This window comes from Molossus molossus, unplaced genomic scaffold (assembly GCF_014108415.1).
Source record: "Molossus molossus isolate mMolMol1 unplaced genomic scaffold, mMolMol1.p scaffold_m16_p_7, whole genome shotgun sequence".
NCBI lineage: Eukaryota > Metazoa > Chordata > Mammalia > Chiroptera > Molossidae > Molossus > Molossus molossus.
The window spans coordinates 13,770,360-13,796,795 of record NW_023425401.1 but is presented as its reverse complement, the minus strand read 5'-3'; the positions used below and the strand labels follow the sequence as shown (position 1 = coordinate 13,796,795).

The window sequence follows — 26,436 nt, the reverse complement described above, 5'->3', positions numbered from 1 at the left end:
AATTTTGATTAAAAGTAGAATTAACTATTTATTCTCCTTTCTTAAAGAATAACAAAAGTATTATCTTTCTTTACATGAAAATTATAACATAAACTTTTAAAATTTGAGTTCACTCACACATTTTATACATATTCTCACCCAATTATAAAATGCTGATGCCTCTATCAAATGAATCAGAAAAAAAAGGTAAGCTTTTACGACTATTACTAAAGTTGTTGTTATAAAACAACAGACAATTGTACACTCTGTCCTTTAACAATATTTTTAAAATATGCACAGAGAACTTTGAGGCTATTTCAACATCAAAAGATGCTTTATAATTTTCATCCAAACTCAACAGATTTATCCTATTTTTATCAGTGGTGAGGTTGTGGCGGGAGTGAGAGAGCAGAGAGGTCAATTTCAATTAAACATTTTATTTCCTTGCCAACCTAAAGGTCTTATTTTAAATTATCTGCATTAAGCCCAATGTGCTAATGAATTTTATTCTACATTGAAAAGATAGAACACAGAAAAAGTTACAACTCCCTGAGTAATAAATAACTTTTGATATACATTTAGGATGACCTCGTGGGACCCAGGCTACTTGCAGCTGCCACATGCTGGATGGAGCTAAGGTTTGCTTTAATTGGAGAGTGGGGATAGGGGCAATAAAACCTCTTAAGTGAGAAAAAAAAATACTACAAACTACTCCCCTTTCGAAAGTGATAAGAGGTAAGTAACATTCATAATGCTGATTCAAGATCATATGGAGGCTAAAAAGAAAAATGGAAAAACAACATAAAACATGAGTTTGCAACAGGTCCCTCAATGAGCCATCATTTACAGGCATGTTGAAGGGGCTGGTAACAACCAAGCTGTGGGAAGAGCATGAATTTAGAGCCAGGGGGGTCTGCACTGATCTTCAATCCGCCTCTCAGCAGCCTCTCTTGCCTACACTGTGTTCAGTCTCCTCCTAAATGATTCTGTTGACCCAGTCTCTCTCCATTCCAATCCATCCTCCACAATACTATTACAATTACTTCCTAAAAACTAAATCTCATCATAAAGCCCTATGCTTCATCAGATCCTGACCCAGCCTTTTAGCTTTATGTGTCCCTCCCTTCACTCTCTCTAGGCTCTGCCTTGATTCCAGCTTTGATCTCATCCAAGGCTTTTTCAACTCAGACTCTCTGCTATCCCCCTGCCTGGAATGCCCATTGTACCCTTTGTCACCTGACAAACTCCTACTCATTATTTAAGGCCAGACATCGTCTCCACTAGAAAGTATTCCCTTGCTCCCCTGGGCAGTTAGCCACTCCTCCTTTGTGATCCAGACATTTTATTTAAATCACTTATTATAGTTCCGCCTGTGTGGCTCAGTGGTTGAGCATCAACCCATGCACCAAAAGGTCGCCAGCTCAATCCCCAGTCAGGGCACATGCCCAGGTTGTGGGCCTGATCCCCGTGGGGGGGATGCAGGAGGCGGCCAATCGATGTTCTCTCTCATCAATGTTTCTATCTCTCTCTCTCACTTCCTCTCTCTCTAAAATCAATAAAGGGAAAAAAATTTTTTTAAATCACTTATTATACCTGGTTGAAATGATCAGTTTATCCATCCAGCCCCCACTTCCAATCCCACAACTTCCTCTCCCTTAAACTGTGAGTACCTTGCCCTGGCCGGTTTGGCTCAGCGGTTGGAGCGTCGGCCTGCGGTACAGAGAGACCCGGGTTCGGTTCCCGCTAAGGGCACGTACCTCGGTTGCAGTTTGTCCCGACCCTGGTCGGTTGTGCGGGTGGCAGCCACTCGATGTGTTCCTTTCACATCGATGTTTCTCTCTCTCTCTCTGTTCTTCTCTCTCCCTCCCACTCTACCTGAACAAAAAATGGAAAAATGTCCTCGGGTGAGGATAAAAAAACAACAACTGTGAGTACCTTTAAGGCAGGATTATTTTTGGATTCCCAGTGCCTCGTAACCACCAAGTAGCCAATAGATATTTATCAAATAACAAATAAATAAATGAGTCAATGAATGATTACTGTGATGGCAGTCTCAGCATCTAGGATCAAACAAATTCGATGAATGAGATTCGAACAATCAAAGGACGAGAAAGGAGATGAAAGGGTGGATGCAATTTTATGAAGTGATGAAATATGTACTCTCTCTCTCTCTCTCTCTCTCTCTCTCTCTCTCTCTATATATATATATATATATATATATATATATATATTTATTTATTACTTATGGGCCCCAAATGGCCATGAATAATAAATACAGATAATATTTATGGATACAAAGGTAAGTGCATTATTTACCCTGGAGGCTGGCACTGCTCTTTCTAAGCCATTACTATCTTGATGGGTCAAAATGGTTTTGGCGCACACAGTATGTTAGAAAATATGAACTATGTATCTGTCAAACAGTAACAAAGTGCAGTTTAACCTAGTAAGTGGTATCAACTCCTTCTATGTCTTTATAATCCATTTATCTAAATCCTGCTTAGTTGGAGGATTATAGTTCTCATATATCTAAATAGCTCTTTCCAAAGTTTAGGTAAATGGTTCACACGGTAAACAAGACTATATAAATCAGTTATCCAATTTCACAAAAGAAAATAAAAATTTCATGTGACACATAAATTTTTCTGGAAAGAAAAAGATACAAAGGAAGGAAATTAGGATCATAACAAACAAGCAATTAAAATTGTTAAAGATAGATTTTTTTTCCCCTTCAAATCCCTAAAAGGAGATGAACTGGCTACGAATTCCAAAGAAAGCAGCTACAAAGAAAAAAAACCACTAAGTACAGATCTGAAATCTCCATGGAAACAGGAGGCTTCATAGTAACAGACAGGGAAGAATTTAAGGAAATATAAACCAGATCTTCAAATATCTACATAAAAAAGGAATGCTAGAATAGTAAATTTTTTAGAACAGTGGTGGTGGAGCTGGCTAAATAGATCACAAAGTGGTTAAAATACAAATTACAAAATGTTGTTACCAAAAGGTCTCATCAAATAAAACTAAACATGGGAATTTAACTAATACCTCCCATCCCCCAAAAAGCCCCTCGAAATTATTTATTGAATATTAACCTTTGAAATGAATATAAACACTCCTTAGATTTTTGGAAACTTGCAAATATTTGATCTAACAGTTGGTATAGACCAGTTAGGACTGAGCATGGGGGAAACAGACATTAGTATTCGTTGATTGTCAAAGAAATTAGAAGTGAGAAGCCTAACTGACCAAAGTCATAAGGTTATGAAACCTCTTTCTTTTGGCCTTATAAAATCAAGGATATTTCTTTACAGAAAAGTAAAAGCTTGATCTCAATTCACAGTACTATTCAACATTATATTTCTATAATAAGTAATGCACATTAATGACATATGATAATCATAACTGAACTTGGACTCTAAATTTTCAGACAAAATCACTTACCCTTAGCAGAAGAAAGAAGACTGCCTGTTAACAGTTATTTGTAGTTTATACTTCATTGATGCCATTATTACAGTTGAACATATTGTAAATTAGTGACAGAATACAAACTACCAACTAAATTAATTCTTAAATTGTTAATTCAATTAGCAAAAGGTGAGATCAACTTCTAGCATCATGTATGTATTTCAAATTTATCTGAAATAGACTCATCCATTATATCTACCCAATTTTATAATAAGAAAAAAATGCTAAAATCTGCAAATAATGTCAAATAAAGCATAAATTTACAGACAACACTGATAAGAATTCCATAGGAAAGCTTAAATTCAGTGATAATAAACTTTTATGTCTTTTCACTCCTTAAGTATTCTTTATGGAAATGAATGTTAGTTATTTCTATATGACCTTTACTTTATAATATTCAATTTCTGACCTTCTTTTCCTAGGAAATATCAAAACTAAAAAAGCTTACACTCTTTAAATTTCAATATTTTGTGACTTTATTTGTTCAAATAATGAACTTAAAATGATATGAACTATGACTAAGAGATTTGTTAATTAGCAAATGAAGTTACAAAATGTTTCTTGTTATTTCTAAATTAATATAGTGACAATAGGGGTTAACAGTACGAACTCTAACCATTATGCTTGGTTCAAAGCCTAGATCTGCCATTTACCAGCTCTGTGGCCATGACCTCTTTCTGTTTTCCAAATAGTAGAATAAATGGGGCTAATAATAGTACCTTACCTAACAGTTGCAGTTAGACAAGTTAACATAGCTAAAGTGCTTAGATAGCTAAACTCTCACAATCCTAATGGTCTTAACTTTTCCAGAGATTCTCTAACTGTAGCCTGGATGATAAATATTTCCTAAGGTGAAAGGCTACATAGATGAAAGTTATTTTACTCTCTTTGCTAATTCAATAAAACATAATTGTATTAACTTTTAGGGCATTCTGGAATTTGGAGAATTTGTCAAATAATGAAATAAAATTATAAATCAGTCTTAGACTATAATTATTAAAGTTCTCAGTTATTCTTTCTCCATCTGTTTTCAGTTTACTCTGTACCAAAAAAGGGGGTGTGTGTGAAAAATGGCTCCCAAGCCCTCACGCAGTAGAAGTTGAGATAACCGAAACCAATACTACCTTTGTCACTTCCATAATAATAGAATACTCCTTTACTGAGAGCACACCACCGTTTTTGCCATTCAAATCCCAGAAAGCTGTGATCTACAATAAAGGGGGAAAGGAAACAGTTTAGACAATATACATAACATATATAAACATAATATCATTTCTTTATTGTAAAAGGATAAATGAGTTAATATGATTTCTAAGGTTCCTTTTTAGCTCTAAAATTCTAGGACTAATTCATTTGTATCTTCTTTTCAAGAGAGAAAAACAAAGCGAAAATAACGTGAAGCAGAGATAGAGCTGCTACGTTTATGGTATCAACAGCACAGCGCGGCTAACACATTTTCCTGACAGGGTTGGTCAAAAAGCATTTGACTGTACAGCCTGGAGATAACTGATTCATCTGGGTCTCGTTTTCTCATCTGCTATAAAAAGAAGGGGGAGGAGTTGACCTAGATTATTTCTATTATCTCTTTCAGCTTTAAAAGTCAGCTAAGAGAGCTAAGAAAAGCAAATGGAATATAAATAGAAAGGCACAAAGGGACTCCCTGAGAGATAAGCAGCATAGTAATAAAGAGACTTTCTGCTTTTCATTTCCCATATCATAACACCACCTCCATAGTTCATTTCCATTATATATTGGTGTTGAAAGAGTGAGACCATATGGTCAACTCCCAATTATCATAGCCAACAGAGAGGAACACTGAATGAATCATAGAAAATGCTGGAAAATGGGCCAGGCTTGACCTGGACCACAGCAGACACGGTGTACGTAGGTCAAGTGCAGGAGAACCAGTTATTTGGTGAGGGGATAATGGTGAGAAATCCCATCCCTGGGATTACAATCGTGGCCCTCACCTCCCTCTAAGGGGCAGAAAACAGCTCCTGAATCATTTACAAACAACTGAGGTTGATAACTAAAAGCCTGATCAAATGTTTTATTATAAAAATTATTTAGAGCTACAAGCTCTATTTTTTTTGGTTTGGATAATGTTCTCCAGATCTTAGAGTCTGAGAACTCTTCAATCATCTAAAGAGAATATTGACTCCACATGTATAGTGCAAGCATCTTTTATCCAAGGATAAAACCATTTTGAGCTTTTTCATTAGAATCTTTCAGTCTACCTTTTCTGCGTTTTTCAAGGTAGCCAGCCTTTAAAACACAAGGGAGGTCCTGTGCTGCAATCGGAGGACACTGGGTTCCTGTGGGAAGTAGAGGAGAAAAGGAGTGAATAATCCTTTTTAGAAAAACCAAGTACCAGGTCTCATTAGAGTCAGTGTACTTTTAATTACCCAAATTAATTAAGCCCAAGTTTATTAGATTTGTTTCAGATCCATTCCATAGACTAGTCCCTTTCCGCCTCCTGTAAATCTCAAGAGCAAAAGAAGAAATGTTCTGTACTCCTATATCTTAATAATTATGTCCCTAAATATAGCAATTTTATGTAACTGAATGATTTCTAAAGGGCAAGACTTTTCGATCTACATTCTAAGGAAAGGATTAGGAAACCATTATAAATAAATGAAATAAAACCACGAAAGAGAAGTTGGCGATTTCAAATAAGTCATGTAAGTTTGTTTATTTATGTTGGATTAACTCTTCAAGAATTTTGATACATGTTGACTCTTACTTGTATGTCCCTCTTCCTATCAAGTAAAACATAAAGTGATTTTTCCCTCAAAACAAATGCTAAAATTTGTTTCTCTGAGTCCATAGCCAATATTCTCTTCTCTCTTCCTGGTTGTACTCACAGAGAAATTCATTTGTCTAAACTTTTTTGCTATTTGTCCAGTATCTAGGATTTGTTTAATACACTTGTAAATTTTTTATAAACAAAAATTTATTAATAGCAATCCATTTAGATACTTTATATTTTTTAATTAAATTTATTGGAGCAACATTTGTTAACAACATTATGTAAGTTTCAAGTGTACTAGTTTATAATACATCATCTGTATACTCCACGTGTGCTCACCACCCAAAGTCTAGTCTCCTTCCATCACCATATACTTGACCCCCTTTACCCTCTTCATCCTCCCCACAATCCCCCAGATTTTAAGATCTTAAAAGAACGATTTGATTTGTATAGCACCATAAACATATAAACACAATACTTTTGATGACAGAAATTGAAATTTTGTAACAAGATATAAAAAGCAGTAACTGCTCTTTAAAAAACATAAATTGCCGCATCACTTAGACTTCCTATCACTATACCTACAATGATCAGTAGTGTGCCGCCATTTAAGAAGATGCACTGACAAAGACTAGTTTCCTTTTATAACATGAACATGTATTGCTTATATAACAGTCCTACTTTTCTGAAGCAGCTCGACATATTAAACACTGAAAATAACACCCTACAAGAGCAAGCAAGGAACAGGTCTTCTTCCAACTTGCAATTAGGGAATCTGAAACGCGCAATGGCAACAAGGTCCCGGTTGATTCAAATACACGCGTATCAAGTGCCTACTGTATTCCTAGCAACTCAGGGGAAAGGCAGTAGTGGAATCCAAATTTTCTTATAGTTAAGTTGGTGTTTTATTCACAAGGCTACTGTTTTTAAAAGATAACTCAAGAGTTCTAAAATGTCTTGAAACATTTGCCATAAAAACAAACTGTGTATATAGGGGATGTGTTCCACCAACAAGCTAAAGGAATAAATTGTAGAAACTGAAAAATGGAGACGAGTTCAATTATTTCCAATATTTCATGCATTATAATTTTGCATAAAGTCAGAAAATGCTGTGTTTTATTTCCTATATATTTCCAGATGATGTCCAGGATCTTGCAGACATTTCTGGCTGAAGAGTATATTGGGTACTTAGCTTTAGAAAACAGTCTATAAATGAACTTCAGTTCCCAGAGCTACTCCTGGCTCAGAACTCATTATTCCACAAGTGCGATTTAATTACACTTTCTTCACAAACTTTCATGCCTATTTCTAGAGACTGTAATAGGTACAAAGACACAGAGTTGCTGACACTTTTTTTCTTATTATTCTATAAAGGTTTTAAGTGCAAAAATTCACTCGTATGCCTGGAAAACAAAACAGAAAAACTATGCCCTAACAAGGGAGAGAAACCTAAACTTAATTAATAGAAATATTAAATAAAATGATTTCATGATATAGCAGATACCCAGAATAATCTTAGTTTTACATTAATACTGACTTCAAGATGCATGGAATAGGTTAAAGAGGTCTGTAATAAAACTCCGGTTCTACACATTTATGACTGTCAGCAGGTCACTAAGCCTCTCTGGGTATCAGTTTCCTCATCTAAAACAGGAAAAAATTAGGTTAGATAGTCTCTAAGGCCCTCCTAATTCTAGGATTCCATGAACTATACCTGTACTAATATTTTTTCTTGTGCTTTCATTAACAAATGGCCCAGATCTGAGATGGATTCAACTTTCAAAGATATCAAATGTGGAAACTGTTTACATATCTTTTTTGTAGAGCAACTGATAACTCTCTTTAGATCTAGCATAGAATTAATTGTTTTATGTCATTTTAAAGGTTTAATTTCCAGCCAAAATCTTGGTCTATAATAAATTAAATATTTTTCATATTATGTTAATTCTCCCCTCCACATAGAAATTTAGAATTTCAAATCTTTTTATAAGTTTTTTAGTGGCAAAAAGAAAATAATTATTTTCAATGGATATATGAAACAATAACCCATAAGAAAATAACCACTAAGGCGGTAAAAGATTACTAATTATGTTACTTCAGCATAGTCCTTTCAAAGACCTTATTTTCTCACTTATCACTATTACTCTCTTCAGAAAGATTAACCAATGCATATACTAATTAGTTTTGATGATGTCTAAGGCTATCATAAAATGTCCTTTAAAAAAAATAAAAGGCTCATAGCATGCTTAGACACAAAGATGGTCAACTTCTAATTAGTATGATCACAGAATTCCCAGGGGTTAAGCCTTAGGGACAAGGCTTTAAACACTAATACAATGACCCATGTAATGACGCTGGGGGCAAAAGCAGAGGTTGCAGCTCACAGGTTTGCCATCTGTTAGTCTCTCCCCACTCTGTAAAGTGGCAAGTCACTTTGAAAGCTACTAAGCAAAAATTGAATAACTATTAGGGTAATTCAAGTTTGCCTTTATTAGCTCTACTTCTTGAAATGGAAATTACTATAGCCTCATGGGAGTTCCAATGTATCTTCAAACAGGACTATCTGAAACCAAAGAAGACACTAGCTATTAATATTATAGCTGTATACATGCAGGAAATGCTTCATGAAAATGATCCAAGATATATTAAGGGTCTATTCACAGTCTAATCAAAAGCTTCTAATTTATATAAAAATACATACATATATAATTGTGGCTGCTACCAATTTTCATTCAAATGGCAATAATAATTAAGAGTCAAAATTAAGACAAACCTGAAATCAAGTGTGTTCATCAATATTCACTAAAATAATAGTAAAAAAGCCATAGATCAAAAGTATGTGTGGGTTAGATTATCCATAGAGTTACATTTGTCCTTCTTATTCACTTAAAATGCTTCTTTTACTTTAGAGTACACTTAAGTGTATGACCAGAACTTGAACTACCTAATACATACCTGAATATTGTTTTTTAGATACATTTTAAATATAGGACTACTGTCTTAGCTCATAAAATTAGATATACAAAAAAGTATCTTTAAGATTTCTGATTCTTTGGTCTAATGATAGTACACAAGGTATCACATTTTTATAATACATAAAAATTATCCTTATAGAATTAAAGGATGCTTCGTATCTAAAAATTCCAGAGTTACTGATTTGTAGAAACCTCTGTAATACTCTCTCAATTATTTACAGAGATGGAATAGGAATATACTGAATATACTGAATCAGTCATTTAAAAATATGGTTCACTATGAGAAATTTCACTCTAAAGACAAGACTACTACCTTCATATATTTAGAATCCAGGGTACCCTTTACACTTTTATGTTTTGGTAAAGGCTACTTTTAAACGATAGATCATTAGATTTCACAGAAAGAATGTAAATCAAATTTTATCTCCTATATAGAGTAACTTCTCAGTTACTTTGTATCTGCCTATATCTTTTTTATAAAGTGGCTTAAACAATGCAAAGTTATTATCTTAGTTTGGGAGGTCAGAAGTCCAAAAACAGGTCTCCCTGGGCTAAAACCAAAGTGTCAGCAGTGCTGTTTTCCTTCTGGAGGCTCTAGGGGAGAATCTATTTTCTTGCCTGTCCAGTTCCCAGAGGCCTACCTATTTCACTGGCTATTGGCCCCCTTCCATCTCCCAAGCCAGCAACAGCCAGTTGAGTTTTTCTCACAATAATCTCTCTCTGGTTCTGATTCTTCTTTCTCCTTCTTCCCCATTTAAGACTTTTGTATGCGCATTGGGCCCACCTGACTCACCTCCTTATTTTAAGGTCAGCTGATTAGCAACCTTATTTCATCTACAAACTTCATATTCCCTTACCATGGAACAACGCATTTACAGGTTCCAAGGACTAGGATGTGGACTTCTTTAGGGGACTGTTATTGTGCCTACTGTACCCCTTATTATATATAACAATTGAATACTAATTTTTCTATATATACATGTACGTATGTATCTGCCTATTATCTTAATCATCTTCTCTAAAGCAAGAAAAAATTAATTTAACTCAGAAAAACAATAGGCTTTTTTTTCTAAAAATCCTATGATAAACACTTTGACAAAATGAGATATAAACTTAAAATGGAATAGTTTTCTCTTTAAAGTAAAATTCTAAATATATAAAAATTTTCACTGATGCTCTAAATAATATAAAATTAAATATATACAATTATAAACTGTGTTTTAATTTAATATTTTTCTTTAGCACAATAAAGGTGCCCCAATCTGTTTTGCATCTTAGAATTGTGGTTAAAACCCTGGATCTTGGATTCAAAGTGAGGCTTGACCACTAGCTGTGACTTAGACAAGTTACTTGATTCAACTTTAGTTTTCAAATATATTTTAAAATGTTTACTTATTTATTTTTATTGATTTTAGAGAGAGAGGAAGGGAGAGGGAGACAGAGAGATAGAAAAACATCGATTGGCTGCCTCTTGTACAGTCCAACTGGGAATTGAACTCATAACCTGGGTATCGAACTCATAACCTGGGTATGTGCCCTGACCAGGAATCAATCCCACAACCCTTACAACACTTCAACCAACTGAGTCATACTGGTCAGGACATTACATCCTTACTTCTTCTTATTATTATTTTAGTAGTATACTGCTTCATTCCTCCCAAAAAGCATTTCACAGGCATTTGTACAGGTACATTTGGTAAGGAAATTAAAAGCAAATAGGAGAAAAGTGTGTATATAGAGAGAAAGCAAATACCTGTGTAGAACAATATTCATTAATGTTAAGGGAATCTGAGTGAAGGGTATAATGGGCATTCTTTGTATTATTCTCGCAACTTTTCTATAAATGACATATTTCAAATGTAAAAATACATGTAAGTGAAAAAATTCAAGGCAAGACTAGAAGTCAGGGTAAAGCACAAAACAAGTTGAAACTACAAAGTCATTTACACACAGTGGGGTGGGCCAAGAATTGTTATAAGCTTTATAACAACCAACATGAAACAAAAATAATAAATTGTGTGATTCATTGCCTATAAGATAAATACAGATCATTGCTCAGGGAGGAAAATACAATTGTTCCTGGTTCCTGGTACTGAAATGAGAAAGAAATTCCTCCCATGTGTTCTCAAGGTCTGCAATAATATTTTTACAGCAAGTAAAATCAAAGTTTATAGGGCTTCTTTGTATAGCATCACTCACATGAAGCCAACAGCATAATGCCAAAGCAAAATTCAGTAAAAGCAGTTCTAAGAGCATAAAACCAGAGAGCCAAGTACTGTCCATAGTTCCCAAACAGCGTCGTGAAACTCAAGGATAAGAGTACCTATAGGAATAGAAACCCTACATATTTTCCAGGCAATCCTTCTAAAACACTATTTGTCTTGATCAAACTTTGGGTAAATATTCAATCCCAAGCAGAAGGGGAATCCCTGTAAGAAACTAACACAGCTCTTTTGTTTTACTGCAGAAGCCACATCCCTTAAAAGAACCCAAGCTGGGTTAATGTTGATATGCTCTTATTTATAAATTTTCATAAACATTTATAAAAGTCTAATAGCCTTTTAGGAATATATGACTAGATGAAGATCACCTTAACAGAAAAACAATCAGCAATTGCTCCTAAAGTTCAAACTGAGTGCCAGAATGATTCTAGCTTGCAAAAGGTTTAAGCATGTGCCTACTTGACATAAACAAAACCACCACAGGACATGTTACTGAGAATGATAAAATGCTGGTGTCTACTCTTCAGCATGAACTGGTAATAATATATATACCTGGATAACTAACTGAAAGAATCAGAAAGTATTGTTACCTATGTAACTAAGTAAACGGCTAGAGAACCCGTATTAGAACTTCAATATTAGAACAGTAAATGCATAGCCTTCTCCCCCAGTACCTGAAAACAAAAGCATACCCCAGGCTTCATTCTCTCTCTGATCCTTAGTTTCAGAGGGGAATGACTGCTAACAGCCCTATGTGAGAATGGCCAGGGGAAGCGACATCCATGTGGTACCCACAACATTAGGCTAAAGCTGTGTGCTCACAAGTTTGTCTTTTTTCACCAGATTTTGAGCAAGGGATCATAAGACAGAGAGTCCCAAACTTTAAGAACCCCGAGGGTACTTATTTAAAACTGTAGAGGTACAATGTTGAAGTAAACTCTCTACATTGTTCTTAGTGGTATATATATTTTTTCAAAACCTCATGTCATACTTGTTTATAGGGTTTATAAAATATGCTCTAAGATAATGTTTAATACAAAATCAAAAGGACATCAATAAGTAGATAAAGTCCAGTTTTACAATCAGCACACACTGAAAGAAGGGAAATGCTGAGCACATAAATGGTCAAGAGGATGATAACTTTTATTTATAGAGTATCTAACTGTTGAGTCACTAAAATAATTTTATAAAAATGTAATACACTTTTCACTGTGGCGGGGGTAGTCTTCCACTGATGAATTGTAGGCAAAGAAGAAATTGATGAGTAAACACAATGGTGAGAGACAAGACAGCAAGAAAGCGTTATCACAGGTGAAGAACAAAGAGGTCATCCTTTTATCCCTGTCCCTCCGTAATACCTACTTTCAAATTAATAACGCTCCAATTCAGTTCTAAACTTTATAACCACCAACACAGAGTAAGAAATACAATAAAAAGAAAAACAAGAAACTGTGTCTGAACACATAATATATAAAAAGTACCTATTTTTAGCTGTGTGATTTTAGCCTGTTTTTCAAAAATTAGTATCTATGATAAAAAAAAAAATCAAGAACTACAGAAAGCGATATTTACTATGAGTTAGACATCATAAGGCAACCCCATAACTGGCACACTGTGTGGACTCTCCCAGCCTTGAGTTCACAGAGCTGACTCGGTCCAACCACCCATGGTCTCCTTTCCTCCCAGCTAAGGATTGGCATTACCATTACCAGAACAATTTCACCACTAACGTTTGTTTTTTATTCAAATTTAAAAAGTCAAAATTAAAACTTCAAAAAAAAGCTCATAGAATATTAAATGGAATGAAATGATTGCCAGCAACACACAACAACTGATGCAACTTCATGTAAACAAACAGGACTATTCGGCCACATATGAACATCACACCAAAGGCAGGACAGTGCAATCTCTCATCACGATGTAAGGGGCTGGCAGCTACCTTAGGGGAGTGTAAAGCAGTAAAACAGTCTGAACTCTGACTGTCATGTGCTCATGAATATCTGAAATACACAATGACCTCTTAAAAACATGGAAAAGACTTAAAATTTAAAAGATGTACATCTCACTTGAGTTCTATATGAATATATATGATACAACTTATTCAAAATCAATGCAGGTATGGTAAACTCTTATGAGAAAATATTCCATTACATGTTTTTCTACCAATTCAGCCTGTAATTAAACTATGTATGAATAGATCATGGTGTATATTCTCACAGAAAAAACAATTTGTATATATTTAATGTTATATCTATCTTCCTAATAACAAGATAATAGTTATTAGAGTTAAGTCAATAAATTCAATTAAGTTCCCTTCATCTGGACAGCTTGAAGTCTCATGCAATGGCCAAGTTCTAATGCACTTTTAAAAGTATCAAAACAGCCCTGGCCGGTTTGGCTCAGAGGTTGGAGCGTCGGTCTGCAGACCAGAGCATCCTGGGTTCAGTTCCCGCTAGGGGCACGTACCGCCCCCCTCCAAAAGTATCAAAACACATTAGAGTAAAGAAATAACACATAAATTCCTCAAAGGATGGGAAATTATGGAAATTGTAACCCATGGTCCAATGATCTCTTACCAACCAAGGAAATCAGATATGGTATTATAATTCCATACATGGATAAAAATTAGTACAATCATTAACCTAACAAATGGTGACTTTTTCAAGGAATGGATGAAAAAATTTTTGCGTAGATGTCACAACAGACAATGAACTTCTGAAAATCAATAAGAAAAAGATAAACAGCTTAACAGAAAAACAAGGTAAAGAATATGAACCAGGCAATTCATAGAATAAGTACAAAAGGTAATCAATATGAGAAAAGATGAGTATTTACTGCTTAACTGTCTTTCCCCCAACTCTCCTCACTTTTACTAGGTAAGGACACATAAATTCCATGAGCTTGGAGATCACAATAGTCTTGTCCATTGTGTATTCCTAGTGCCTAGATTAGTGCCTAGGACACAGTAAGTACTCACTAAATTTTGCTGAGTTAATAAAAAAAAAACTTTACAAAAACTAAAGAAACAAGCTAAAACAGGATACGACTTTTTAACTTATGAGACTGGCAAAAACTACAAATAATAGCATCAAATAGCAGGGAGGACAGAAACAGTACTCTTCTTCATTGCTTTTGGGGAGTGTAACTTCCTACATCTCAGTGGATAAGAATTTGACTCTAAGAATTCACCTCCTAAGACTGTATGTAGCCTACAAACTAAAGCACAGGTTTGTCTCTGGTCAGGTGGCTCCATTGGTTAGACCATTGCTAAGGTTGTGAGTTCGGTCCTCGGTTAGGGCACATACAAGAATCAAACAAATAATGCATAAACAAGTGGAACAACAAATGGATGTTTCTCTCTAAAAAAAAATCAATCATATATATATATGTGTATATATATAAATAAAGCACAGGTTCATAATTGTGTATGTGCCAGAATAGTCACTTAAATACTACTTGTGACAGCAGAAAATGGAAAATGTCCAGCAAGAGGGACATTATGAAACCATTTTAAATAATGTGTATTATGTGGAAAGTTATGTACTCATGCAGAAAGATGTTCACAATATTTAGGTAAAAAACAAACTGTTGAATAACATGTATAGTCATATTCCATTTTTTAAATATATATATGATTCCATATTTATTCTTGTATTTGTATAATTCGGGGGGGAGTCTGGAAGAACACATTCAGAACTATTAACTTCTGGGGAGTTATTTTTGGTGAAGAAATTTTTTTATTTGTTATAAGCATGTATTACATAATAGAATATTTAAGTGAAAAAGAAAAACAATGTATACAGGTTTTTAAGTAATTTAAATGAAATATTTTATATTATTTATATCACATCCAGGAAAGCTTCAACCACTAATCCAGAAGATTTCATTTAATCAATATAAGTGTAGTTGTATGATAACATCATACAGCTGAAAACAATCCTCTGGACGCATATGGAGGTCTGGCCTCGAGAATGCTCACATGCCTAGCTGGTCTTCAGACGGGCTGAGTCTCATGTGTCCACACAGCCTCCGCTCTGCCCGGAACGTGCTGCCTCTCACCTCTCTCCTGGGCATCCCGCCCTCTCGCTGTCTAGAGCTTCCCGCTCACCCTCAAGACACAGCTCAGCTCTCCAGAAAGCCTTCCCATCGTGACATAATGAAAACATCTGCAGGAAAACTAAATTCTTTAAAAGACTAAAGGAAAATATTTTCTCTGAAATAGATAATTCTTACTACTGATTTTTAGTGTTCTAACAAGTCACTTAAATGAAACAAAATCGTCACTGATTTTTCATTATCAGGATAGTCTATATTTTCTAAAAATGTCCACCTGATAATAGAAACAACCACAGGCTTCCAGGCAAACTCTGTTCTGGAAAAAATACTGATGGATTTTTAGAAGTCCACAAGGGCTAGACATGTTCTTGGTTAGAAAACAAGCATTGACGATTAATTTAAATTTTAAAAAATAAAATAAATGTAATTTTTTACATTACAAAAATAACACAATATTGTATTTTTGTTCTACTTCAACTTAAGTGCCTTGAGACTGATTCATGTAAAAATATGCATAAAAATAATTGTGCCAGGCTATAACTGGTATTCCAAAATCCACTTGGGGAATGAATTTTATGGCTAGACTATAAACTTCTAAAATCCTGAAGTTTTAATAGATATGCTGACACAACCTGGACCATAATAGTTTTAGCAACTGCTGCTATAATAAATCTGTCAGTTTCTATAATGCCTATGACAAATCCATTAATATGAGTGATGTACACTTCCCATAGCACACGACGCAGCAACTGCACAAGTTATGTCATCTCCATTCGGAGTAGCAAATCAGTAATCAATATTTGTAAAAGCAGCAGCTAATCCTTTGTAAAATCACTGGTTCAGTGATTGAAGAGTTTGCTCAATCCACACAGTTAATCCCTCTTCATCTGCTTGAGCCCTCTATTTATCCCAGCCTCTTAGAGTGCTAGCTATGGAAGATTAATACATCTGCACACGTTAAACATGACCTGACAATCGACATAGGATACTGCTGACAGGATAAGCTCTACAAACACTGGCCTTTTAAAAGGAAGCTTGAAATTAACATTCAGAATCCCAAAGTTTACAAACAGGCTCACCACTATCCCTTCCTAACTCCAGCCACCTGATTTACTGAGCTCACACTCCTTAGGAAATGTATCCCTATTTTTGCTTTGAAAAGTCTTCTGGCTGATTCTGGAATGCTTCTTCATAAAGCTTGTTTTGTTATTAATTTTTTAAGTCAAGGTAAACAGAAGTTTTCTGGCCAAGAAAAGAGGCTCATGCATACAGAACCATTTTGAGAATCTTCATGTATGAAGTGAAGGTCCCTGTTCTCAGCTAATAGTACTTGAAAGTTCCATTAAAATGGGAGAAAGTAGAATCAGGTAAAGATAATTGGTCTTTTAAAAAACTCAGTAGTGAATGGGGTGGGAAAGACAAGGAACAATAGCCAAGGAGAAAAGCATTTCCAGTTTACTTTCAAATTTAATATTTGTAGCAATACCCCCTTTTCCATATCAAATTCCACTTTAATGCATCACTTAGTCTTCAAAATAACCAAAAGCCAATACAGCAATTTTTTAAATCTGATAACTTTGACCTTATTTAGTAATAATATATTCATGTATGATGTTAAAAATGAATAATAGGTTAAAAAGAATAACTAGCATTGAAAATTTAGAGTAACATCTGTAAAGTAATGCAAAAAATGTCTTTTATGGTATGTTACATATTTTTAAGACTGATCTTAAAATAAAATTGCTTTTCAGATATTAAGCATAATAATTTGCTACTCACTTGAATTTCCTCTAAGAAGAACTGTACGTGAACATCACTATCACCAAATCTTACAAAACAACTGGTTCTAATCAGCCTTAGTGAAAGAAGCTAATACACAGACTGAATAAAAAGACAGCAATGTTAATTTGATATTGTTGGTGATTTGTCTATGTCAAGAATATGGTACATTAGATAAGTAGAAAAGTTAGCCAACAGCTAAGAAATATATATTTCAAATCTCTTTCAAACTGTAAAATTACTTTAGAGGTTATAGTCACCGATGATATTCATATCATCTTGAAAAAGTGATATTCCTTTGGTATATTTAAATTATATTACAAAGTTTAATTTATACATAACTTTTAAAAATCTATTGTTCAAACTACATATTTACTTATATTGAAATATTTTAGATCTACTGTTGCCTTTGAACCTCCTAATGAAATCCCTTAAGACTCTGGACATACTGAATTTAATGTTCGCTCTCATGTAAAATGTATGTATATAGGTATGTGTGAAATGCACACAAGCAATGCTGCCCAGTAAATAATAAAGGAGCTAATGTTTGACTTATTTTTCAAATCATAGTGATTTTCATAAATAGCTTATACTTTTAAATACAACTAAAAACAATTTGCTAAGAAACAGTAAGTATTAAAACAATTTTTTTTCTTTATTGATTTTAGAGAGAGAGGAAGGGAGAGACAGAAACATCAATGAGAGAGAACTTCAATTGCCTCCTGCACGCCCCCCACTGGAGATTGGGCCCACAACCTGGGCATGTGCCCTGACTGGGAATCGAATTGGCGACCTCTTGGTGCATGGGTCAGTGCTCAACCACTGAGCCACACTGGCCAGGCCAGTAAGTATTTAAGGTGAGGTAATCGAATGATCAAAAGATGGCGATTTATAACTTCTTTCAAAAACTTTTCACATTCTTAGTTCAGACACCCAAGTAACCAAAATCATAGACTTGCAAGCCAATTTGCCAATGTTACATGCACAGCCAGAGAACAAAGTAACACCCATATAAGATCAAACGTGTAACAGTGGCCTCCTTCACAATACATTTTAACTGAACCAACATGTAGTGCAGCATCAGTTTCTTCTTTAGGATACAGCGAGGAGCAGCATTGTGTGCCACTGACCAACTGAAGTTACATGTTCTGAAGAAAATGTTATCTTCAGGTCTGAGACTTCAGATTACTATAAATATTGTCATTTAATTTTTAATAATACCAAATGTTTACTTTCTGGAGTATCATTTTCTTGTGTTTTTAGTCATATTAATAAATCACCTTATCAAGATTTTCCATATAAGAAAATCTCAAATTAGGAAAATCAGTGGTCATACTGAAAATGACCTAGTAACACCATATATTTCTTTGTAGATTTAAACCTAAGAACATAACATCTGAATTTTTTATTTTAAGGAATCTCAAAAATACAAAGGCAACAACTTTCTATTTAAAAATTCGTACCATTATTATGGCATGACACACCATATCAGGAGGCACAAGATGTCATTTTGCCCCATCACAAATGATGCTAATTTTCATACCTATGTAAGGTGGTATCTGCCAATTTCTCTACTGTCCCATTACTGTTTTACACTTTAAAGTTAATAAAAGTGTAGATTTTTACACTTTTTTTACACAAGTGTAGGGGAGATTCTTTGAGATAATGTAAATATCTTGGTTCTTTTTCAAACTTTCTTCCACTAAGTTTTAGCATTCATTGATGACTCTTGCCTAAATTAATTATTTCTACCATGATTGCAAATAGCAATGTTTCCAACTTAAAAAAAAAAAAAAAAAAAAAATAGACATCAGATATTCTTTATGTGGAGAAAGCCAAAAGCTAGACAAATGATGACAATTTGGGAACTGAATATTTAGGAAAGAAAAATAGCTGATTCTTGCCCTGGTAGACTCTGCCAAAATGACTTTGTGTGTGTATGTATATATGTGGGTTTGTGTTAATATTTTAGAACTACATAGCAACCAGGTATAGCACCTCATATATTGAGAAAAATTATGGAATAAAAAATAGCAATAGCATAGTCATTCTTGAGAGAAGAAAAAGAAAAAAATAATTAGGAATCAAAAGTCTACTGTCAGCCCCTATACTTCATTGTGGGTCCCCAGATGATCCAATCTTTCCAGACTTCATGTGTAAAATAACAGATTGGATAATTTGTAAGCTTCCTCCCAACTCTAGTATTCTACATTCTAACAACACTAAAATACGTTGATTTATGCAAAGATGTTTTTAAAAATTTTATCTTTATTACACACCATTTACACCCATCCCCCCCAAAAACAAAACATTAAAACTGGAGGAAAGTACAATAATTGTTTAAGTAAAGCTTACCCAATGATATTCTAAAGGAAATCAAATCATAACTCCCCTCAGGAACCTTCTGGTTATGATTTATAACACAGTAGTCATTATTCTATTGTTTACAGTAGATGGTATAAATTTCCTCCAACGAAGAAAAAGAAAGCATTGCTTCTGCAAGATAAGTGTTATAATGCCAACATACTCCTAGGTATAGCTAGTGATAATAAGGTTTTTAAATAATACTCAGTCTGGGACCTGAGGATTCGAACCAATAGGTAGACCAGCCTACTGTAATCAAAAAGCCCGTTTTCTGAAGCACTTCTCGCAGACTCAACAGAGAAAACAAATCTGAACGCTTCCCCAAACTCGCCTCAGTGGTTCAAAGGAAAGAAAGTCAACCAGTAGAGTTCAAGAATATACCAGAATACTGATAGTATGTCTAATAACAAGGTGGTGGTGTAATTGATATTCACAAAGTTATAGTGAACTTGTAATACCAGGGGATAGGTATTACAAAGCCTATCTGGAGTTGGCTGTGCATATGTGCATTTTATAGAAAATATACAGAAATATGCATGCTTATGTGTATAATTAATAGAAAATATACAAATATTTATAGAATATTTATATAGTTACTAAAATGGAATAAATACTTATGCAGCCAGCTTTCTTTATATTTGTGACTTAACATTTACTTCTTTCACCTATAAAATGAGAATTAACAAGCTGTTTGTCAATAAATGTACAAACCTGACAAAACAGACTTAGTAGATTCTGAAAACAATGAAATAAGTACTATGCATAAAAGCAAATATTAATATTTTATCAAGATAATTTAAACGATCAAAGTAAAAGCTGAAGCACTTTTATTCAGGTCATTCTTTCAATATGTGGATATAAGATGACACCAGAAAAGCAGCAAATAGAAAGTTATATTTGATAACAAACAGGTTTGGGGAGATGCTGGTTTGGGCATGAGCTACTCGAGGTCTGAACCACTGGTTTTATTCACCTTCCTGTTCCCATTGCACAGTGCCTGGAACAAAATCATTTCATACATGCATGTTGAATAAATAAGGGTTATTAAATAAAGATATATAATATAGGGATCATCCTTTACACTGCAGGATTATTTTTCCTATTTATGTGAAATTAGAGTAACCATGGTGAACCATAAAGTCATATAATGGCCTCCGAAGGAAATAAAACTCTCACTGAAGTCCATGAACACTATGTAAATATCGGGAAAACCAAGGCCTATTGAATTTTTTCTATGCAGCACTTTACAAAGCACTTGGCACACATTCAGCCAGGCAGAGGAAATTCCAAGTGAAACTCAATCCATGTGTGTGTTTGTTTTGTGGGAGCCAATTATTTTTACGGCATGTAACTTTAATTGGTGGCAGATATAAAATATCACTTTATAGTTATGGTGGCAGACATAAAGTATCACTTTATAGTTACACTATGTGTTCATTTAGCTCTGCATAGAGTCTAGAATAATTAATAAACTTTTAACACTAATGGGAAATTTCACATTCTTAGGCTAATGCTGGGCCCAGTGATAACACGGAGCCTGCTCTACCCAGCCTTCATGCGGTTTCACTCAGTCCACTGATGGCCTTGACAACTCCGTCTGTCGTCTACAAAACACATCCCCCTATGGGATGAGAATGATACTCTCCAGAAAAACACTTTGTATGACTTGAAGTTTAGACTCATTTTAAACTCCCCCTTAAACAAAGGGGGCTAATTCAGCTATATAATTCTGTAGACCCACAACCAGCAGCCACACACACCATGTCCTGCCCCCTTGCCATGGGTGTTCCTCGAAGACTGGCAGAGGGCGCCAGAAGAATGGACCGAGATGCCAGCTTACATTTTTTTCTTCCTGTCTCCTGACTAAGGATAGAAAAGTGAAAACCCTCTCTTCCTTCCTCCCCCCATTGCAGGTTACATGAATTTAAATTTATTGCCCTCCTGAGGATGAAGGCGAGATAACTTGTATTAAGTTAGCATTCTCCTTAGGTATTTCTTGGCATGCTAGAGGCTTTTCTTAGTTACATTTGCTCTGCATCTTCTGGCTAATACATTTCCAAAGGAGATTAACGAACACCAGATTAATACAGTGAGTCTGCACTTGGGCAGCAGGATACAGTGATGGGCATCTCCCAGCAATTTCTCCCTTCTCCATCTAAACCTCATAACTTCACTATGAACTTTATTTCAGAATAAAATATAATCTTTTTCACACAGTCTCTATCCCATGTCAACAAGGGGTGACAGTCATTATTCAAGGAGTAATAACATTTATTACGAACCTGGTATAGATCAAGAACCCTGCTAGACCCTGGCGAGACAATGACAAAGACAACACAGGTTCCGCCTTTAAAGGGCTCATATCTTACACCTGAAAAGCAACAGCAGGTTGAACAGTAGCTGTTACGCTAGAGTAGGTAAAGCCAAGAAGCAAACTATCGATTTGGAATATAAGGAAGCAAAACACACCCAATCAGAACAGCAAAAAGAAAAAAGAATCCAGTGTAAGGAGCTTCTGGGGCAATTTCAAGCATACCGACATTCAAATCATAGGGGTGCCAGAAGGAGAAGAGAGAGAGTAAGAAATTGAAAACCTATTTGAAAATATAATGACAGAAAACTTCCCTAACTTGGTGAAGGAAACAGACATACAAGTCCAGGAAGCACAGAGAGTCCCAAACAAGATGAACCCAAAGAGGTCCACACCAAGACACATCATCATCAAAATGCCAAAGGTCAAATACAAAGAGAGAATCTTAAAAGCAGCAAGAGAAAAGCAGTTTGTTGCCTACAAAGGAGCTCCCATAAGATTGTCAGCTGATTTCTCAAAAGAAACTTTGCAGGCTAGAAAGGAGTGACAAGAGATATTGAAAATGATGAAAAACAACTACCTAAAACCAAGATCACTCTACCCTGCAAAGCTATCATTTAGAATCGATGGACACATAAAAAGTTTCCCAGACAAGAAAAAGCTAAAGGAGTTCATCACCAAACCAGTATTATATGAAATGTTGAAGGGTCTTCTTGAAAAAGAACAAAAATATGAACAATAAAATGGCTGTAAATACATATCTATCAACAACTGAATCTACAAACAAAATGAGCAAGCGCAACAGAAACAGACCCAAAGATACAGAGAACTTTTTATTGGTTGCCAGATGGGAAGGGGTTGGGGGTATGGGTGAAAAATATGAAGGAATTAAGAAGTACAAATTGGTTGTTAGACTGATGAACCTCAAAGGGAAGGGGGGAGGGAGGGTGGGAAGAGTTAAACCAAATAACTTCTATGCATATATGCACAACAAATGGATACAGACAATAGTGTGGGGAAGGCAGGAGGGGGTCAATGGGGGGACATCTGTAATACATTCAACAATTAAGTTAGAAAATAAATAAATAAAGACTGAACAGTTCCAATGCCACAAGGATCTCTCATGCCAGCCTATGACTATACCTACCCCTTCCCTAAATTCTGGTAGTCACCACTCTGTCCTCCATTTCTATAATTTTATCATTTCAAAAATGTTATATAAATAGAATGATACTGTCCATAACCTTTAGAGATTGGCTTTTATACTTGCCTAGAGAGTCATCTAAAATGTCATGTGTATCAGTAGTTCATTCCTTTGTATTGCCGAGTATTCCAAACTACCTATAGTTCCCAAATGTTCTGTCTCAAAAACCAACGATTCAGGTCTCCTAGTGTGGAATCCAGCGTACTCTATGAGGGAACCAGTGGTGGCTGGGCCTTCTAGTAGGTAAAAAGAGTTAAAAATCACTAATTGATTTCATATCCAGAGGAAAAAAATTTTTAATTGCTTAAAAATATTCTAAATTCTAATAAAAGAACACATATTTCAAACTTTAATGTAAAATATATCTTGTCTGGAGATGATAGCATTCAGTTCCTTTCACTCCAAAGGATAAAATTCAAATACTCTCTAAACAGGCCAGAAAAAAGAATTGAGGTGCTTGTTATCACCTTTGTAGACGTTTAAATATAACACAAAATAGTCTAAAATATGGATTTTTTCCCCGAGGTAAGCCTCTCTCCCTTTCCCTGATTTTCTTTATTTAAATTTGTTTTCAATTACATTTGACATATTAGTTTAGGTGTACACCCCAGTGATTAGACATTATATAAAATTTTCAGAGATACTATGAGATCTTTAGCTCTCTAAATAAACTAAATAACAGAAAAAAATAAATAAAAGTTGGTTGCTTCTGATGAAACTTTATAAATATTAAATAATACAGTTAATAGTTATTTGGATGTGTGGCATTCCCTCAGTGTGCAGGACATCCAATGATTTAGCTTTAAGCTTCTTGCATTATTCTTGCTATGCCTTTAAGCACTGATAATAGACTAATCAATCCACACGCTCAGGCAGTATATTCTTCTGCTTATCCACAGGGTAGCAGTGTGTTTCAAAATAACATCACCAATCACCACTATGGGAATATAAATGAGTACCCAAACTGTCTGCAGAAAGTAGCAGGTCCTTTTGGTACACATGCAAATGTAAAAATACTAGGGTAACAGACTGTAATAAAAGTCCAGAGAATGGTGTCAAGATTAACAAACAACAAAATACTTGTAATAAGAAAATATGTCAAAAGAAGCGTGAATGGTATCTTGAGGTAAAAACAGAATAACAGACTAAATTCCTGGTAAAATATTACATACCCATTGTTTTACAACTCCACATCTATAAATGAACTAATTTGCATGTATTTAAACTAATAAAATACTGGAAGTATATAATTCTATGAGCTGTACATTTTGACATGGCAATATCATTAACTACATTTTACATACGTTCTACCACAAGGAAAGGTAGTACGGAAGCCTTTTGATGACCCTGAATTTATTTCTGACCACTGAGATCTAGGTTAGAAGCCTGCCGTGCTATAAGAATTATAGAGACAAGTCTAAAAGTTGTTAGTTACAGGAAAATCATTATTTGTGAATAAGAAAGCCCTTACTTTTAAGAGCTGGGGGAAAAAATTCAGGAGGAAGAATTTAGAATATTTAAAAGTATAGAGCTGGGCTTAGCATAGGCTCACTTGGAAACATAAGTTATTTAACCTCTATTTAGCCTGGGTTTCCCCAGCTGCAGAAATAACTAATAAGAGTATAAATCTCATAGGATTGTTTTGAAGATTAAATGAAATAATTTATGTAAAGCACTTAGAACAATATTTGACAGTTTTCCAGGCCCTTCTCGTTCCATATTCTGTGACCCTACACACATACTCAGACCTTTAAGTTTACAAAGAGGACATTAAGGACAACAAAGAACTTTGAGTGGATGAGCATATTTCTTTCACTGCATTCATTATTTTGCGTTGTGATCATCTATATGTCTGTGATGAGCCTAGCACATTGGTCAAAGTCATAGGCTCAAGAGCCAGACAGGGCTGGATTTCCCAGTTCAAGTTCACTCAGTGGGGCTGAATGACCTCAAAGAAGTTACTTTTCTGGGAAAGAAAGTAACACTTATATTAAACACATATATTTCTGAATAGGTCTAAAAGGAATATATTTTGTAATTAAGTAAACATAATTCAAGTATTATATATACTACAGTATATATAAATTTAAAGCAAAAGTAAATTTTTGTCCTTCCTTTCAAATATTTGATACAATACCAAAAGAAAGCAAGTGAATGAATCACAATGATCTGCCTTACCAACATCAAAGGAGCTAAAAAGATAACTTTTTTCTAACTATATAATGTCAGCCTTAATAGCTGAGACATTCTAAACTTAAGTTTTGAATTTCAAAGGACTCAGGAAGCTAAATCCTCTAACTGAAATAAACTAGGAGGCAATAAATTTGAATGAGTAAAAACCGAATTTAAAAAACTTCTATAAAACACCATGATATTAAGTATTCTTAATTTTATTGTGAATAGAAATATGAATCTATCAATATTTCTAAATAAAGTTCTGATGCGGGGGAACTCTTGCTTTTAAAAGCTCACTAAGGATTATCTATAATGCTGTCATTAAATACCTGTTTATAAAATACAAGAATAATTCTAAGAAGATATTTTCTCTACAATCTTGTTTTGCACAGTGAATAAACCCATTTTTTCTTATAGAGAGAACAACCTCCTGCCCTAAGACCACAAATTCCATTAATTTTATATGCAGTTCTCTACATGCCATAGATCAGAAAAACCTGAAGCCTAGCTATACTCAATGAAATTTAATAAAGATAAAATGCAACTTTGTTCATTGATATCAAATATCCCAATTAATATCCAAGACAGAAATGATATTTTTAATCTTTCTCTAATCCCCAAATTGACAACCATATGACAAAATACCTCCATTCATATCATTCTATAAAATATATTGTGCTGAAGTTAGGATTAGCTTCTCATTAGATTCTGAGGCAAAACTATCATGATGGATGTTCAATACCATTGTACAAACAAGGTTTATATTGGAGAACCTATTCAAGTACATGATCAAGATCTAAGTTCTAAGTGTGGGTCAAGCAATAGTTACAATGGAAATTTACAGATGAAGGGTTGAATTTAATGGAGAAAGCATAGAAGCTGAAGGAATTCTTATAAGTGTTGGAAGATAGCAAGCATAAAGGACATAGGCTGATGGCTTGTGAAAGAGGCTAGCCTAATGAAAGCAAAGGGTTATGTGAAAGAGAAATAGATTGTGGAGAGTCTTAAAACACAAGCAAAGGAGTTTGGACTTGACTTGGTAGGCAATCTTGAACTGCTATAGGATCTTGAGAAAGAAAATGATGCTTTCACGTGACCACTCGCCCAGCCCACGAGACTCCCAAGTGCTTTCACGTGACCACTCGCCGAGCCCA

At 34.7% G+C, this 26,436-nt stretch overlaps 1 protein-coding gene across 1 annotated transcript in view; it reads right to left on the bottom strand.

The window, feature by feature from the left end:
- The window catches only part of SKAP2 (src kinase associated phosphoprotein 2), a 179,748-nt gene that overhangs the window by 75,365 nt on the left and 77,947 nt on the right, over positions 1 to 26,436 (bottom strand). The window contains exons 5-6 of the mRNA XM_036247317.1: positions 5,685 to 5,762; positions 4,572 to 4,655 (exon numbers count right to left, since the gene is read on the bottom strand). Coding sequence (XP_036103210.1) covers positions 4,572 to 4,655; positions 5,685 to 5,762 — 162 coding nt within the window. The remainder of the gene's footprint in view (positions 1 to 4,571; positions 4,656 to 5,684; positions 5,763 to 26,436) is intronic.